Source organism: Dermacentor albipictus, unplaced genomic scaffold (genome assembly GCF_038994185.2).
Source record: "Dermacentor albipictus isolate Rhodes 1998 colony unplaced genomic scaffold, USDA_Dalb.pri_finalv2 scaffold_14, whole genome shotgun sequence".
Classification (NCBI taxonomy): Eukaryota; Metazoa; Arthropoda; class Arachnida; order Ixodida; family Ixodidae; genus Dermacentor; species Dermacentor albipictus.
This window is the reverse complement of record NW_027225568.1, coordinates 7568915-7585778: the sequence shown is the minus strand read 5'-3', so window position 1 is coordinate 7585778 and position 16864 is coordinate 7568915. Positions and strand designations below refer to the sequence as shown.

Sequence of the window (16864 nt, the reverse complement as noted above, 5' to 3'; positions counted from 1 at the left end):
ATGTGGTTTGGGCAAAACCAACTGACACATTACATCAACTCGCGGCCACTATATGGTGGAAACAATGGAGCAAACTTTTCTGTTGTGCTGCGAGGCAGATGGCTTTCACCTTACCACATTTAGGTCCACACCATGAGGTGAAAAAATAAACGAACGAAAACACGTTGCTAATTTTCTCTATACTCAATGAAAAGGCAGGAATGTACGTAGTGACGGTAATCATGCTGGCAAATCCAAGGACGGTCGATACCGATCGAAGCGTCGTTTGGAAAAAATTCAGACGCCCGTCTACGTCCACATGCTCACACACAGCAGTAAAACGCTGGTTCTTTTTCTAGTGAATTGCTTATTATGTTTGCAGCTTCGATTCACGGAGTCTTTATTTATGACACTTCTAAGTTCAGTGGTCCTCCTAGAGTTGAGGTCGGCCTAGATTAAAATGGGTGTTGGTGGTGAAAACTTATTTATTTGCAGTGAAATTGCTGCGGAGGGACTCTGAGTGGTCGGACGTACTTGGCTTGCGATAGGCGGGACCCTCAGGGTTCACCGAATGCGGTGTGTTCTTTCGGCAATTGATGACAGGGACATGTGGTTGCATTGTGGAATACTGTCTCCCAACATCCGTTTCATCTGTTCTTATCGTCATGATTTTTCATAGTTATTCTAGATATTGGCATTGTCACTGCGTCGGCTGTGAGGCTAGCACGCTAATTTACGACCCGCACCTCGCTTCATCTTGTTCGAACTGAAAGTGAAGCTACAGCTAAGTTACACACGTGCCGGACCAGCTTAGTACCTAGAGAGCGCCAGAACGCATGTTGCAGAGGGTACGTTAATATTAAGCTGATTTTTTTTCTCACAAGATATAGCTTTGCCACGAGAAGGTTTAAAGGGACCCTTAAACAATTTTGTCGATATTGCACAAACCTACTGAGTCGTTAGAGTACGTCCTTCTGATCGTTAACTGACGCATCTAAGTGGTCCGCGTAAATCGTCTAATTTATTATAAGGTTTTAAAAATGTATATCGCGGCCGATCGCAGCACACAGCTCGGTTGAATTTTCAGCTTTCCTAACCATTTGACGTAGACTGGCCGAATGATGCTTGTAGGACGAGCAATCCCATTGGCTGCCCAGGGCACGCCATTCATTATTTTTCCACCTTTATGGTGAACAAATGTTGTCCGCAATAGTTCCATTGTTAACTTGTTTCTATAAAAAGAAAGTAACAGAAGGGAAATACACGGGAACAATTTCTCACTAAACTTAAGCACTTCCGACACTCAGCAAGTGTCGTCTGCTTGTATTACATCCTGCTCTATGTTGACGAGAGCTCCACGGTCGGGGTCGGTCTCAGATTTTTCGCGAGCGCCATGATTCACCTTCTTGCGTTGTGGGCTGCAAACGCAGCGATGCAAACGCAGCGACTATCAATATGTCAAGCTGTGACATCGTGTCCCTATGCAAGGCAGCAGATGAATGGAGTGGCTGCAGCGCAACGGACTGCCGCTATCCGATTGGCGCCAGGATTTGCGATTTGCGCGTTGCACACACAGGTGAATACTTTCGCTCGCACCTTCGTATCGCTCTACGTTACTTTCCTCGCATAGTCGTGCAGTTACCGACAGTTCAGGCTTTCCGTCCATTTCTGTGCAACCAGAATTACCTTCTGGTTGGGTTTTCTTTGCTGCGCGGGATGAAAAATAACTCCTTGTCGGCCTCCATCTGATCTCGGCACCCATCCGCACAGCAACAAGGCATTTCGGTCCTTCGCATCCTAGGTCATACCGATCTATTCAGCGGGCTCACAGCGAACTAAAATAAATAATCTTCACAAACTTCGGCCCTCAACAATCATGTACGCGAGTGAAATACCATCACCGCTCGAAACACGCACGTGCATATTTTCTATCGTACCTTTGTATCGTTGTATGTTACTTGCCTCGCGTAGTCGTGCTGTTACCGACGGTTCAAAGTCCGTCCGTGCAATTCTGTGTAACCATACTTTTCGTTAGGTTAGGTTCTGGTTGCCGCGTGCGATGCAAAATAATTTCTTGCCATCGTTCGTCCGGTTTCGGCACCCAATCGTACAGCAACAAGGCATTTCGGCCTTCCCGGAACGAAATTATCGCAGCGATGTGCATAGCACAACAGGCGAAACGCGTGCACTTCGCCCGGCGCGCAGGAACTTTCCTGGCGGCAAAGGGGCGGAGCAAGGTCACATGTCACCGATCAGCCTATCGCAGGCGTTGTCGGCTGGATCAAAGCCTGACGGTACTTTTATATGATTGAGGGAGTTTAATCGCGCCTCTGCCACACACGGCGCAGATACGCCACCGCCGGCCCGGTCGGCCGTGAGCAAGGGAGTTCCGGAGGGAACGTCTTCGGAGGCCGCTTCCCACGCGCCTTTCAAGACGCGAGACAATGGAGCACCGGCAGCCGCGCTTCGGGGTTCAGCTCAGGGAATATGATGCGCCTATCCTGACGTAAGCCCCGAGCTCTGCGAAGACCGTCTGACGTCTGTGGGGGCGGTGAACCTGTGCGGAAGTGTGTGTGTGTCCCTCCCGCAGAGAGGCGGCTTGTTTACGATGTCTGGTCGAACGCTTCCCTCACCTTGGGATTGAGGGAGGACCAAGTGTTTATAAAGCGCTGTTCTGCGGCTGCTGAGTGTACTTTCTCTCTCAGTCATGCTAGACTGATGAACTGCAACGTCCTTATGTAGATACTGTAAACAAACCCATATATTCCTCGTTCTCGATGAGAAGCCGTCCTTCCCTTCAACAACGTCCTCAGCGTGGATAAGTTAGACGACGGCATGGGCCAGCTACCATCTAATTCATGCCCGACTCCAATCTTGACATCTGGTTACGAACGGTGGGATTGACCTCCCAATCCTCACAGCGTGCAGACAAGTAGACCGCGCTTGATTGCGCAAGCTGGGAAGCGTCGCACATGTGCCATTGTTATTATCTTGAGATGCGTAGTGCGTGATATTGTGCTGTTCATGTGTTATGTATTAGATGACGCGGCGTTTGTCAGGGCATTGAAAGCACGAACATGTTTTATACCCGGGTGCAGAAACGTGTACAGAACGTGTGAAGCCAAGGCCTCACTTTTTAGACGGGCTAAAGACTCAGCTCGTCATGAATTGTGGTAGCGAAAGATCCAACGTTCTAACGAGGAGTTGACAACAGAGTGTGTCCTTTGTGAACGGCACTTCGAATTGAAGTACATCGAAAGGACCTTTGAGCATGTGATCAATGGAGATATAGTCACCAGAGAAGCAGATAAATGCAATGCAGACAGCGTGTTCACGCAAAAATTTGACCGGGTAGGTCTATCGTAGACTGTACATGAGTTAGCCACTCTCATTAAAGCGTTGATGGAATGCATTGACATTGTTCTTTTTTCAACAGAGAAGCTTTGTATGCTTTCAGTGTGCATGATTTTCTGCAGTTCTTGAACAGTAGAACGCTCTGCCAAATGGGATGTGAGCTCCATAGCAAAGAGCTCTCTGCATAACTGATCCAATTTGTGGTGTTAACTAGGCTGCACTTTTTCACATTGAACATGGACAAGGCTCTTCAAAGGGAGTGCCAGAAACACTTGAAATGAAGGAGAGTGAAGTAGAGCCTACTGCAAAGCTCGGTCTGATGTGTGCATGTTGAGTGCTGTACTACGTAATAAAGTGTTTCGGCTTGTCTACCTGTACAACAGAAGCAGTTATGGAAAATATTTAGTGCAGGTTGAGGTTCGTCAAAACACTCACATATGTTCCTAATTCTTTCTTACAAAGCTAAAGCTTTTTAAAGGGCATGTTGCTGGCGCATGCAGACGCGAATAGTGAACTGAACGACATGGTGATGCTATTCCCCGGTTTCTTGCGCACAGCCGCAGCGTTGTCTTTGTCTGGTTGCATGTACGATTTTCCCCGCGCCGACTGGCTACACTTGCGCCATGTGAGGGAAGGACAACAGCTGAAAGACGGCGTTTCAGGTTGTTCGCGTTTACTGTCCACGTTCACTTGCGCCAACACGATACAAGCTTATTAGTGAAAACCAACTCGACCAGAGTGGGCTTCAAGTGCGATATTCTTCCTTTTAAATCGCGTGGCTAAACATCTGCTGTGCATTCCGATGTTGCAAATAGCGCATCTTTCAATTGTCTGCTCTCCAAAGAAGTGTCGCCCTTCTTAATAATGCATCTATGAGCTGCAAACACTTCGTGATGTTTACATCATGCTTTACATTAAAAATTCAAACGCGTCCCAAAGTGAATACGACGCGCGTGGCAGCTGCTGTGCGCCACCCCTTTCGAAAGCTGCGAAAGCTGCACACCAGATGCAAGTAGCACCATCTTCAACTTTCACCGCACCTCTGTGCAGCCAACCGGCTCCCGCCCGTCACACTGCCCCGTTCTAGCCACCATAGCTGTGTGCGCTCGCTCTATACAAGCGGATGTAGACGACACGACGTGCCATGATGACGCTGAGCCAGTGTAGGCGGGGCTTAGCCCTGATCACTCAGTGAACAAGTTGAGGAGAAAATGCATGCCTATGGAGGACGCTAACTTGTAGTCGTCAGTAGCTCTCTTAGTATGAGGCGCTTAGCACAAATTGTGATGCGAATGATTAACTTTAGCTGTGCCCTACGCGTCTACAAAATATGTGCGAACAGTTTCAGGGCCCCTTTAAGATGGTGCACAGGGATCCTTACATAGGCTGATGATCAATGCAAATTGTATGTGTCTGCACGAGACTGAATATTTTGCGTATACTATAGCGTACTTACTTTGTGTGTGCCGTTGTATGTGGCATACTGAGCTGGGTATAATGAACCATTTGCAGCTAGGTACGCCAACGTACTGCATGTCACCTCAAGCTGGATCTTCTGCATCATCTCGACGTCGTTTTTGAGCGTTGACACGTTCTTCTTTCTAAGGTTGGTGCCCATGCAGATTATACTAAGCGAAGTATGCTGCCAGCTTGCATGATTTGTGAATGTGAAAAAAATATATAAAAACGCAGGGGGTATGTAGCAAGAGAAGATTGTGCTTTGTTTAGAGAGCCTTAGAATTCCGTAAACGAGTGCTGCTTCCATGGTCGACTTGTTAAATCAGCTGAACTTTTGCATGATGTACGTAGCTTCAAGTCACACAGAGTTTCATAACCTAGTTGGTTTAGACAATAGAACATATACCACTCCATTTCATTAACCTATATTTCGTTTAACTGCATGTAGCGTAACATTCCACTTTTTGTCATTAATTCCCTTGAAACCAATAACGTTTTTATTGTCAGCACGGTTTCCATAAGGGATTCTCTACTGACACACAGCTTGTAACACTAATTCATGATATCACACTTGCTGTAGATGCTTCAAGTCAGCTTGTCCTTATTTTACTTCATTTTAGAAAAGTGTTTGACTGTGCCTTCCACAATAAGCTAACAACCAAAGTATGATACATTGGGATTTCAACATCGGACATACACTGGGTTAAATCTTACTTGTAGAACAATACCCAGCTTATGGAAGTTCCAAATCACAATCCTGGCCTGCAACATCTGGCTTTCCTCAGGGTAGTGCCCATAGTCCCATTCTTTCCTTAATACATATAAACCGTTGTTATACAGCAAATGCACGTCTTCTAGATGTTGATACTAATTTCTTTGCCAACAATTGTATTCTTTACACAAAAAATAATAACTTGTCACACCGATCAAATCACTGTGAATACATGTTAACTTGCATCGTCGAGCAGTGCACGAAGTGGTCCATGACAATAAATTCCAACAAAACTGCGCTCTTACGGGTCAGGTACTAAATCACGTATTTCGTGTATTCTTACAATGTAAGTGACGGGTCAATTAAGGAAGTATATGATTCTAAGTCCTTGGTATTAAACATGCCGAAAACATTTGCATATGAGCGATGCGCAAACTTGCTTGTTTGACATGGAAACTAAAAGTACCACTTTCCGAGTCTAAGCTCTTGGCAAATAAACCATTCAGCCTCTCGAAGTTGAAGTATGCTTGTATTACGCGGGATGCTTTATTGGCGCAAATAATGTATGTAAGTTGGAAATGATTCAAAGGAATGCAGTCCGTTCTATCTTATAAGCCCATGGATTCACCAACAAGTCTTATGGGCGTGAAAATAACATTCTTACGCTTCAGGATAAACGAAGAATCGCGAGACTGACGCTTTTGTACGCACCGTACAGAAATATCTGAAATAATGTGCACGACTACATATAAGCATTCTACTCCTTCTCTTCCCGGCATAAGCATGCACAGAACTAGCTCTCGTGCTCTACGTACACAATATTGTTCAAAAATTGCATTTGTTTCTGAATATAATGCCCTGTACATCTGACAATCTATTCATGAGTGATTACACAAACAGTTTTTAATGTCGAGTGATGTTTTTATTTCCAGCTCTGTGAGTTGCTCTTGGTAATCATAGTATTAATGTTGTAAAATTGTGCATTGAACCTGTTTGATGTATTTCCATTTACATGTTTTCATGTTCTTACCATTCGGCCTATAAAACACCCTTGGTATTAAACATGCCAAAAACATTTGCGCATAAGCGATGCGCAAACGTGCTTGTTTGACATGGAAACTAAAAGCACCACTTTCCAAGTCTAAGGTCTTGGCATATAAACCATTCAGTTGTCCACAACAAAACAAAATCAGACTGCGATACTGTGTTAGTTACAGATGCATCTAGGTTATTCCACTCGCGAACAACACCGGGGAAAAAGGAAGACCGAAAAGTATCGTTATTACAAAGGAACTCGTCTAGTGTATATGCATGATTATGACGAAGAACGCGTGATTTAGAAAAGGCATACGACACACTCGTTAAATGGGTGTGTCGTAGGTCATAGGCTTCCCGTACCACACCTTGAATATATTGTAAAATACTTTCTGCATGTGTGAAGCTTATATTTTTTTGGCGAAGCGTAAAATTTCTGTGATCTGTGGTTTTCACGTATTTTCAAGCCGACTTGCTATGTCTCTCGATAGCCTGCAACGTCCCGCTAAATAAATATTGGCAGTTCAACCGAATTGCAAACCACTGACTGCCATAGCAAGGGATAGCGTTTGCGCATGAACTTATCGGGTGGTGTTGTAAGCACAAGAGGGTCCGACTAATGTGAACGCGACATACGCGGGTGTGCTAAAGGTTCTGACACCATTAAGCACCCTGAACGCACCGTGTATGACCTGTAACGACATCGCACAGGCGTCACTACGCTGCCTGTAAAGAACCACGCCAATAAAACTACATCACTCTCAGGTTTGAACACCGGTATTGTTTTGAACTTTTCATATTTAAAACCTGAGAAAACTTCACATAGAAGCAAGGCGCTGTGAATGTAGTGTTTCATTACACATGTTAGTGGGGCTGCCATTCCCAAAATTCTGAGAAATAATTCTGGCGAGAACGTAAGGCGCAGTTTGAACAAATTTGGTGGCTTAATTGTATAGAGTTTAGCTTGCATGTATGGCACGCGCACACAAATACCATGCATATAGCTAAATATATGGGGAGCCCCATGGTGACGGAGTGGAAATTTGCCTGGAGTGTCCATGTAATTGCTATCTGAATAAAAATATTTTGAGAAAAAAATTTGTAGCACTGGCGCTGGCATAGTTAACCTGAACAGAAATAGTGTGCTTATGGTGCTTTCGTTCCGAAGATATGATCTTCTGAAAACAAAACACTGGTGGTATTTGAAAGCGGACAAGCCAACACTGTGCATGTGTCGCGCTCTACGCCAGTAAAGTTCTCAATGAAACTGAGGTAGCCTGAAAAGCACTTCTTGTTGGGCGAGTTGGAAGCTGTTCATTATAATATATGAAGACGCCAAATAAGCAGACACACACAAGAGAAGAGAACGGGACCGGGGAAGCCTGACTAGGGAAAAGCGGCAAAGGACGTTTATGTTACTGAGCCAGGCTTAGAAACTGAATAGTCGGTACGCTACATTCTGAAGAGAGTGAAAGCTAGAAGGGAATGCTGTGACGACTAGGGCAGACACGCACAAGTAGTCCCCAATTTCCAACTAAATTTCATCGAGCAAAACGATGCGATTTATATTTATTTATTTATTTATTTACAATACTCCCAGTCTCATATCGAGACCATAGCAGGTGGGCATATGATTATACATACAATTCATGTTTTATAGGCCGAATGGTAAGAACATGAATCATGTAAATGGAAATACATCAAACAGGTTCAATGGACAATTTTACAACAGTAATAATATGATTAACAAGAGCAACTCCCAGAAATAGCACACTTCTGGTTACATGTACGTAAGGACCATTACAATGATATAAAGCAAAGAATGAAACAAAGGGGGTAACTGTTTAGCAATAGTTCAGAAAATGGGAGTTCTGACGATTATCTATGCATAATAACTATTCTTTCCTAACTACTTATTTCATCTTTTTATAACTTGACAAAATTAGACTGCGAGACTGTGTTAGTTACAGATTCAGCTAGGTTATTCCCCTCACGAACAACGCGGGGGAAAAAGGAAGACTGAAAAGTATCGTTATTACAAAGGAACTCGTCTAGTGTATATGCATGATTATGACGAAGTACGCGGGATTTAGAAAAGGCAACGCATGCAGAGGCATTTATTTTTAGTCGGCTGTGTAATATTTGATGCATAAATTTTAGACAAAATTTTAGTGCACGGCAACCATACGACATTAGCCTACTCAAGGACAGGTCTCACATATGTAATCTAAGTTAAAAGTTTTACGTTATTTGGCGCCAACCGCAGGCACCCTTTGAGAAAGAAGAGTTTTCGTAATGCACAAGAAGTAATGTTGTTATTAGGCGGTGTCCAGTACATATTACTGCACGCTGGTAATAGTTCAGAAACAAGCTACAAAAAGTTAGCCTTCCAAGGTGTGGACATTTGACGCGTTGTTCAATAGCACTTGCTTTGATGGCTACTTTTTAGCCTTTGTTACAACATCTTGCATATAACCATGTTGTTTCGCTTGAAATACAGTTTAGGTCGTGCCTGTCCGGCTTGCTATCGTATCGTTTTCAGGCTTCACCTCTAGACATCAGTGTATAATGCAAGCAAATATACCCATACAGGTTTATTGCGCGTCAATGCAGTGACCTGTGTGGTCAGTTCTTAGTCTCTAAATCGGTTACGCATTCGCCCTGACCGAACGCTAACAATGTGTATTTCCATGTTATTTTGTCCGCTTTATGATTTTATGGTAGTCACTTTACTAGCTGCTGGAGGCATAATCGTGAGGCAAAGATTGGAACAAGCCGTGAAACAGTCAAGGATGCTAATCAAGAAAACGTATATTCTTCTTTCAATTTGCTGCTAGAATTTCCTAATAGCCAGTTCTAAATAAACTGTTTCAGTTCCTCTCTCCTCCATGTGAACCTGTCTGATTATCTCTTTTTTTCTGTCTTTCAGTGGATTTCTGCTGGCTTACAACATCCTGAAAATGAAGAAAAACCCTGTTCTTGTCGGCACCATAGCTGTATTGCGCAGAATTATCAGGTAGGTGCATTCTAAGCAGTGCATCAGCCACGTATACACTACACCATATACACTGCGAAAACATTTCAGGCTATGTTTTGTAAAGGAGTTAATTTTTGAAGGACGTGATTATAGAGGCTTGAGGCATTATCACACTTAACAACAAAGTGCTTATTTTTCTCACTAAGCGTCATCGTGGCAGTGGGGTCTTCTGGCAAATTACTTCGTGTGGTCTTGAAAAAAAAGTTCACAGTAATGTCGATAACAGCGTGCTATTTGATTTTGCAAATTATTCGTTACGCTGGTTCTATTTTTGCGTGGTCGTAACTTCGTATGACACCCGGTTCTATTAAATACATGCTAAAGCCTACATGGGCACTCACAGCTGCATGAAAAGTCCTTGCCTTTTTAGTAAGGGTTTGTGAATATTCAAAATTTTGAATTAGAATCGAATTGCTCTTGCTAATCGATTCATATTCGATTGAGAGTTCGCTGCTCGAAATAGTCGAATATTCGTTTCTCTTCCTGTTAAAGTGAAAATAAAACTTGTTTTGAGTCTCAGAGAAGAGAGTGATGGTGCAAGTGACGACTGTTCTGAGTGATTCCGCTGCAGAAGAGTGGCAGTTGTTGCACACAAGCCCTAGGTAATGACCGAACACACGGCGCAGATACCTCTCGCTCAATAATTTCCGGTCGTTGTGCCTCGTTTTAAGGCAACATACAAATTTTATGTCTGTATTTGGACAAATCAATTTATTATTCAGCCAGCCTAACCAGATTTGCATTCCTTCAAAACAATATGCACCGCTGTAATGAACAGTGCCCTCTCAATGAATCTGGTGACGTGGCTCTCTTGTTTCGTTACTCTCTTTGTCGTGGAGCGTATAGCTGAAAACAGTTGTCTCTAATTTACAGACTTCTTGTTTAACCAGGCGTCTAGTTGCGACTGGTGTTATACTTGCACGCATAAAATAACCTAAATATGTCTAATTTCTTTTAAAGTATGGAATCCAGACAAACCTTGTATTTTACTTTCATGAGAAATAAGATATCTGATATTTGATTTAATATTTGAAGGTGATTTTTTCACAAATATGCGTATTTAATTCGGCTCTGGAGTTTCGGTATTCAAAATACATTACTTTCTATAAGCGCCTATAGCAAGGGCAGATAGCCTAGACTACATCCATTATAAGGTAGAAAGTACGCACAAGAATACTACTGTTGCGTTCTTGGGTAATGAGTTGGACTAGCCCGCATGCCTGTAGGCGTCTGATCAGGAAAAAGGGCTGCTGTGATTCCTTGGCAATGCAGGTGAACAATAGTCTTTCTCTCGCAATGGCTTGCTCAACAGACGCCCACTCACACACCATTAAATTTGCCGAGTATGGTAGTGGATTGCCGCATTTTCTGTCCTAGTCCTAAGCATCACCTGTCATGCAGGGTTACCGTTCCCATGTTTTTTGTCCTGATGTGCTTCTGCCTGCTGCCACTGGCAGCCACTGGTCCGAACACCGTCTTGCTGTTCAGCAAGTTCCACAGCGAGCTGGAACGACACTGGTGGAGGCTGATCCTTCACATCCGGAACTTTGCCAACGCTAACGAATTGGTTAGTGGGCACTATTTCATCATTCACACGACATTGTGCACCAAACGTTTTTTTTTTTGTTGTTGTTTCTTAAAACCTCGCGCGGAATGAGTTCTAAGACAGCTGCTAAGTCTGGTTATTGGATAATTTAGGACCATTTTATGTTTTCTAGACTGCACTTGCAATAGTTATGAGTAGGCGAACTTGGAAAGGTTTTGTTTCGTAAGTGCGTTTTGCCATTGGCCAACCAACTTCGCTAACGATATATCTATCAAGGAGCTTGGTGGCCATCTGCCCTTACGAACAGTGCGGGGGTAAAAGCTATCGTGCGAATAAGGGTACACATTTTAGCTAGCTGGTATATGCTTGCTTCAAAAATGAGTCCTTGACTCGATGCTGTGTCATTCTTTTATTGAGTTTCTTCTGTGTTTTTGTTAGATTGCTCACTTATTCTTTTCTTCGAAATGCTTCATCTACGAACTTCACATATATACGGGGCCCGCATTTGGTTGGCTTTTAGTTCTTAAATACGGTTCAGTATTGGCCAGGCGCCTTTACTCCGACGTTGCAATTGGCTGGCGTTTGCTCATACGAATAGTTCTTGCATAAGAACCTTTCTGTTAATACAGACCCTGGATTTCGTCACGAAGGACTACAACAGTCAGATTGAGTCACGAAAACCACGTAGCGCTTGCAGTCTTTCTAGTCTGGTACTCTAATAACATACCTGCAAACTCTCCTGAATTTTTCGTAAACTTTACGAATTTGTATATTACTTACCGTTTTACGAATGTTGCATGAAGTTTTACAAAAAAATGCTCCTATCGAAAAAGTTTCGCTCGTCGGTCTCCGAACCTCCCGCTCAAAGTTTTCCGATGGTGAAAGGGAGGAAAAGGGGCGCTTGCTTCGAGTGAGTTGATGAAGAAAAAAGGTGAGATCTGTACTGTGATGTCCAAAACGGTGCGTTACTTGTTAGTCTCAGTGGTTCATACTTTACTGCAGCTGCTGCTTGTGTGCTGCGTCTAAAGCTAAGCCATCGTTAATAATGTGCATATTTCCCCACGAGCAAGCGAAATATGAAGTCAACCACGAGGAAAATTGGGCTACACACTTTGAGATATTTCTGACAACTGATCTATAGTGCTCTTGTGCAGTGCAATATGTAATCACGCTTCATGTTCAAATTTTATATTAGGAGAATCCCAGCAAGCTTGAAGAAGCGGGAAAATCAGAAGCAGACATAGACAAAGGGACATAAAGGTGGCAGGACTAACAACTTTATTCTCCAAAGCAACATCCTCCATGTCCGACTGAACATGCGCAAGCCACAGCATATTGACACGTGTATTTATATTTATCGGGCGACCAGGTTTCACCGCCTAAGAAATCTTATCGCACAGCGCGGCACGCGCTTGCATGTATCCGAAGTTTCTGGAAAGTTATCGATGCTTCTATCCGCAGTCTGTTATCGCTGAACCTTGTGTTATCTGATTTATTCGCCTGACGCGAATGATGTAGAACTTTTTGGAAGGCACGCGGGTCCCAACGATTAGTCTGGAACATTCGACGACTCTGTATAAATGCCGACGCACTTGACCCGCTGATCAGATTTTAGACGATCGCCGACTGTGTTCGCCGCTATCGTTGTGCTTTAAGTGTAGCCTTTTTTGTGGGCGCAGGTTCGCCCAATAAAAGCTAGTTTTGTCTTTCAAAGTACTGCTACTGTGTCATTTAACGTCACTACCACGTGACAATATCATATACACGGTAATCACCTGATCTAACACGGCAAAACTTATCATGAAATTGAAGGTCTCTCTTGGTTATGAACATCAATGGTGTGCTTTCACATTTCTCGGGACCAAGTTTATAGATATTGTAGGCTTCAATCAACTCTCTTTCCTGCTTACTTGCCGACCTTTCTTTCGACCAGTTGGTCGAAATTAGTCCGGAGCCTCCCTCTGCAACGCGTCTCATAATCAGATGGTGGTTCGGCACATAAAACTGCATAATTTAAATTTATAATTTTCACTCTGTGCCTTGCGAACCTTGCGAAGATGCAGCAGCGTTGCGGTCATTTTCAGACTTGGCAAAAAAGATTTACGACAAACCGTACTGGCGTGGGCTTTACCAAACGGTGAAGTATGTTTGCCAAATATTATTGGTCAACGCACCGAATCGCGAAAGTGAAGCGGAATGTGCTCGCTGACGTTCTTAAACTTCTTGCATATCGCCACATCTTATTTAGATACACTGAAACCTATGAACTGGTTCGCACGCTAGAGATAGTTTGATGTATGAAGTAATTTATTACATTGGAACACAGGTATAACAAATATTTCTTTATTGATTTTTGTTTTGCACAAAAGTTGAAAACTCTGTGACAGTTCTGAGACACCCCATGTCGCCCTGACTCTTGTAGCAGTTTGAGTAAATAAATGACGCACCCCTGTATGGGACTTTGCACAATATCGCCCACTACCTGTTTGCGTCTTAAGAGGAAGTTTTAGCTTGCGCCAAACCCCGACGAGGCCTATTCAAATACATGTAGAACGCAAAAACGCTTTTCTGAAATGACCCCCGGACCGATTTTAATGAAAGTTGTTGCATTTGAGAGAGAAAGTAAAATTCTAGTGACTGTTGGAAACGGAATGTTGATTTACGGCTTGAATTCGGCAAAAAGGTTTTCAAAAGTTCAGTAGTTTGAAAAATATAGAAGCAGGAAGTTAAGTTATTAGCTCTGCATCAAGAACAGATATCGTGGTTCTGTAAATGACACCTATTATATAACTGAAAGCAATTTCCACATCTCAATTCATATCTTACCTCAGAAAAGTAGGAAGATACCTATAAAGAAAGGGGTCAGACAGGGAGACACAATCTCTCGAATGTTATTCACTGCGTTATTGGAAGAAGTATTCAAGCTGTTAAACTGGGATGGCTTAGGAGTAACGATCGACGGCGAATATCTCTGCAACCTTCGGTTTGCTGATGACATTGTTCTATTAAGCAACACTGCAGATCAGTTACAACAAATGATTGAGGACCTTAACAGAGAGAGTGTACGAGTGGAGTTGAAGAATAATATGCAGAAGACACAGATAATGATGAATAGCCAGGCAAGGAAACAAGAGTTCAGGATCACCAGTCAGCCTCTAGAGGCAGTGGAGGAGTACGTTTACCTGTCGCCTAGTCATAGGGAACCGTGATCAGGAGAAAAAAAAAATCATAGATGAAATAAAATGGGTTGGATCGCATACGGCAGACATGCCAGTTCCTGACTGGAAGCTTACCATTATCATTGAAAAGGAAGGTGTACAATTAGTTCATTTTACGGATGCTGACATATGGGGGAGAGACTTGGAGATTGACAAAGAAGCTTAAGACCAAGTTAAGGGCCGCGCAAAGAGCGACACAACGAAGAATGCCAGGCATAACGTTAAGAGACAGAAAGAGAGCGAATTGGATCAGAGAGGAAACGGGTATAGCCGATATTCTAATGGACATTAAGAGAAATATATTGAGCAGGTGAGGTCATCTAATGCGCAGGTTTGTTAAGTGTTAGACCATTAGGGTTACAGAACGGCTACCAAGAGAAGGGAAACACAGTCGAGGACGGCAGAAGACTAGGTGGAACGATGAAGCTAGAAAATTCACGGGCGCTAATTGGAATCGGTTGGCGCTGGACAGGGGTAATTGGAGATCGTAGAGAGAGCCCTTCGTCCTGCAGGGAACAAAAAATAGGGTGATGATGATGACGGTGATTAATTATGTTGTGTTCAAGGGTACCACAAAAGCTGTATTTCCGTGTTAATAATTTTTTTTTTAAATTGATGTGTATATCAATTTTGTGCGCTTTATATGTACTATTAGATGAAATTCACAGAACTGGGATTTCAGTTTTCATTACTGAGTGACAGAGTTGCGAACTTGATAGTTTCGTTTTCTGAAAATTTTCGAATTTTGGTACTTTTTAATAAAAATTGACGACCTAAATCGAGAATTCGAAACCAGCAGTCACAGATTTTAAGTTTTCTTTTAAATGCAACAAACCTCGCCAAATTTGCTGCAGTGGTTACCGAGATAAACGAATTCTCCCTTTACATGTATTTGGATAAAAGCACCCGACCTAAAGCTTCCTCTTAACATGCTGTAAAGCATGATCAGCCGCTTGATTGCAAAATAGTAAACAAAAAACATAGAGAAGATTTTCTGCGGGTGATATGGCGCTGGTCGCACGCGCTCGAAGGGCAATATGCTTTTTTTAATAAGAAATTTATGTTGCGCTATTGTCACTAAAAAATCTTCGCATGGTCGACACAAAGCATAATTTGCTGTACTCGGGTTTTTTGTTACCGCAGTTCGACCACAAGAATTTGTAGCTTGCCTAAAAATTGTTGAATATTTAGCCTTTTCACGTAGCAACCACCTGCAACAAAAAATTAAATTCTGGATAAATTACGCACCATAGCCACCATCTGATTATGAGGCGCAACATATTGCGGTGCTCCGGAATAACTTTGACCCGCTGTGGCTCTTTAACATGCACCAAATGCTCGGTACACGAACATTTTTTAATTCTGACCCCATCCGAATGCGGCCGCCAAGGTCGAAATTGAACCTATAACCTCGAGCTCAGCAGTACAATGCAAGTGACACTGGGTACCATCCCGAATATCCTGGACGACTGGCTTAGTTTGCCTGCTCCGTCAGCATGCAGCACACCGTGTCCTTTACTGCCGCTAAGCAAATATTCAAATGCTATAGTTCCTGTCATATATGACACATACATAGACGAAGATTGTTCTGTGGTAGCAACGCGTGACCGGTGTGGTTGCCTGTGTGGTTAGGAAGTCGTGAAAGGCAATGTTTCTCTAAAGAAACATCATATCTCGTTATAACGCGGCCATTATTTCAGCACGCTGCTCTGCAGTTCATGCCGATCCACATGTTCCAGGAAAACAACGGAAGTGCCAAACGTGGTAGCAGGTAAACCAGAAGATCACGCCACTGAGCAACATTGCAATTATAGGCGCTTCCTCGAAATACAGGTTTTATAATTTATTATTACGAAAAGCTTGGAATCTATTTTACACCACACAACTGAATGATGCATATATTCTTTATCTCCCTCTTTTTTTCACCATCTCTCAGGAGTGCTTTTCGCATTTGTGGTACCTATCGACCGACTTCCAGCTGTTCTTCGTCTGTGTCATTATTCTTCTACTCTTCAAAGGGTGAGTGGACAATGCCTCGCCGATGAGTTTTGCACGCGAAGAGTTAGTTTCGTGGCTACGGTGTGCTAGGCACATTCGACCGAAGCACTTTGGACAGAATCTAAGGGCTACTATTGTGCAGAGGGCTACATGTTGTCACAGCTTTCGTGTCGCTCACTCATTGTGAAGAACTAAATTGTGGCACGAAGGCTTCCTTGGGGAGCATATGAATCTGATGCAAAAAGAACGACAATCGCATGTAAAATGCGTTTCTATAGTGCAGTGTAGCACACTACAAGCACGCTACAGGGAAGTAGCAGTATAGGACAGCACATTATATTTCAGTACGGTATAGCACAGTAGTAGAGTAAAAGTTCCCCATGTTCTTCGATGCAATCGATGCCCTTCTTACTTAAGATCTCAAGCCGAAATGGGTGGAAAGTGAAATGATTCTCCGATCAGCGGGTGGTGACTATATGTGCTACCAAACTATTCCAGGAAATGTGGCAGGCGTATGCCCTGCTACA

At 43.2% G+C, this 16864-nt stretch overlaps 1 protein-coding gene across 1 annotated transcript in view; it reads left to right on the top strand.

Moving 5' to 3' along the window:
- Nucleotides 1-16864, top strand: part of LOC139051800 (nose resistant to fluoxetine protein 6-like) — a 96682-nt gene that overhangs the window by 43319 nt on the left and 36499 nt on the right. The window contains exons 7-10 of the mRNA XM_070528790.1: nt 4846-4939; nt 9468-9554; nt 10977-11142; nt 16276-16358. Coding sequence (XP_070384891.1) covers nt 4846-4939; nt 9468-9554; nt 10977-11142; nt 16276-16358 — 430 coding nt within the window. The remainder of the gene's footprint in view (nt 1-4845; nt 4940-9467; nt 9555-10976; nt 11143-16275; nt 16359-16864) is intronic.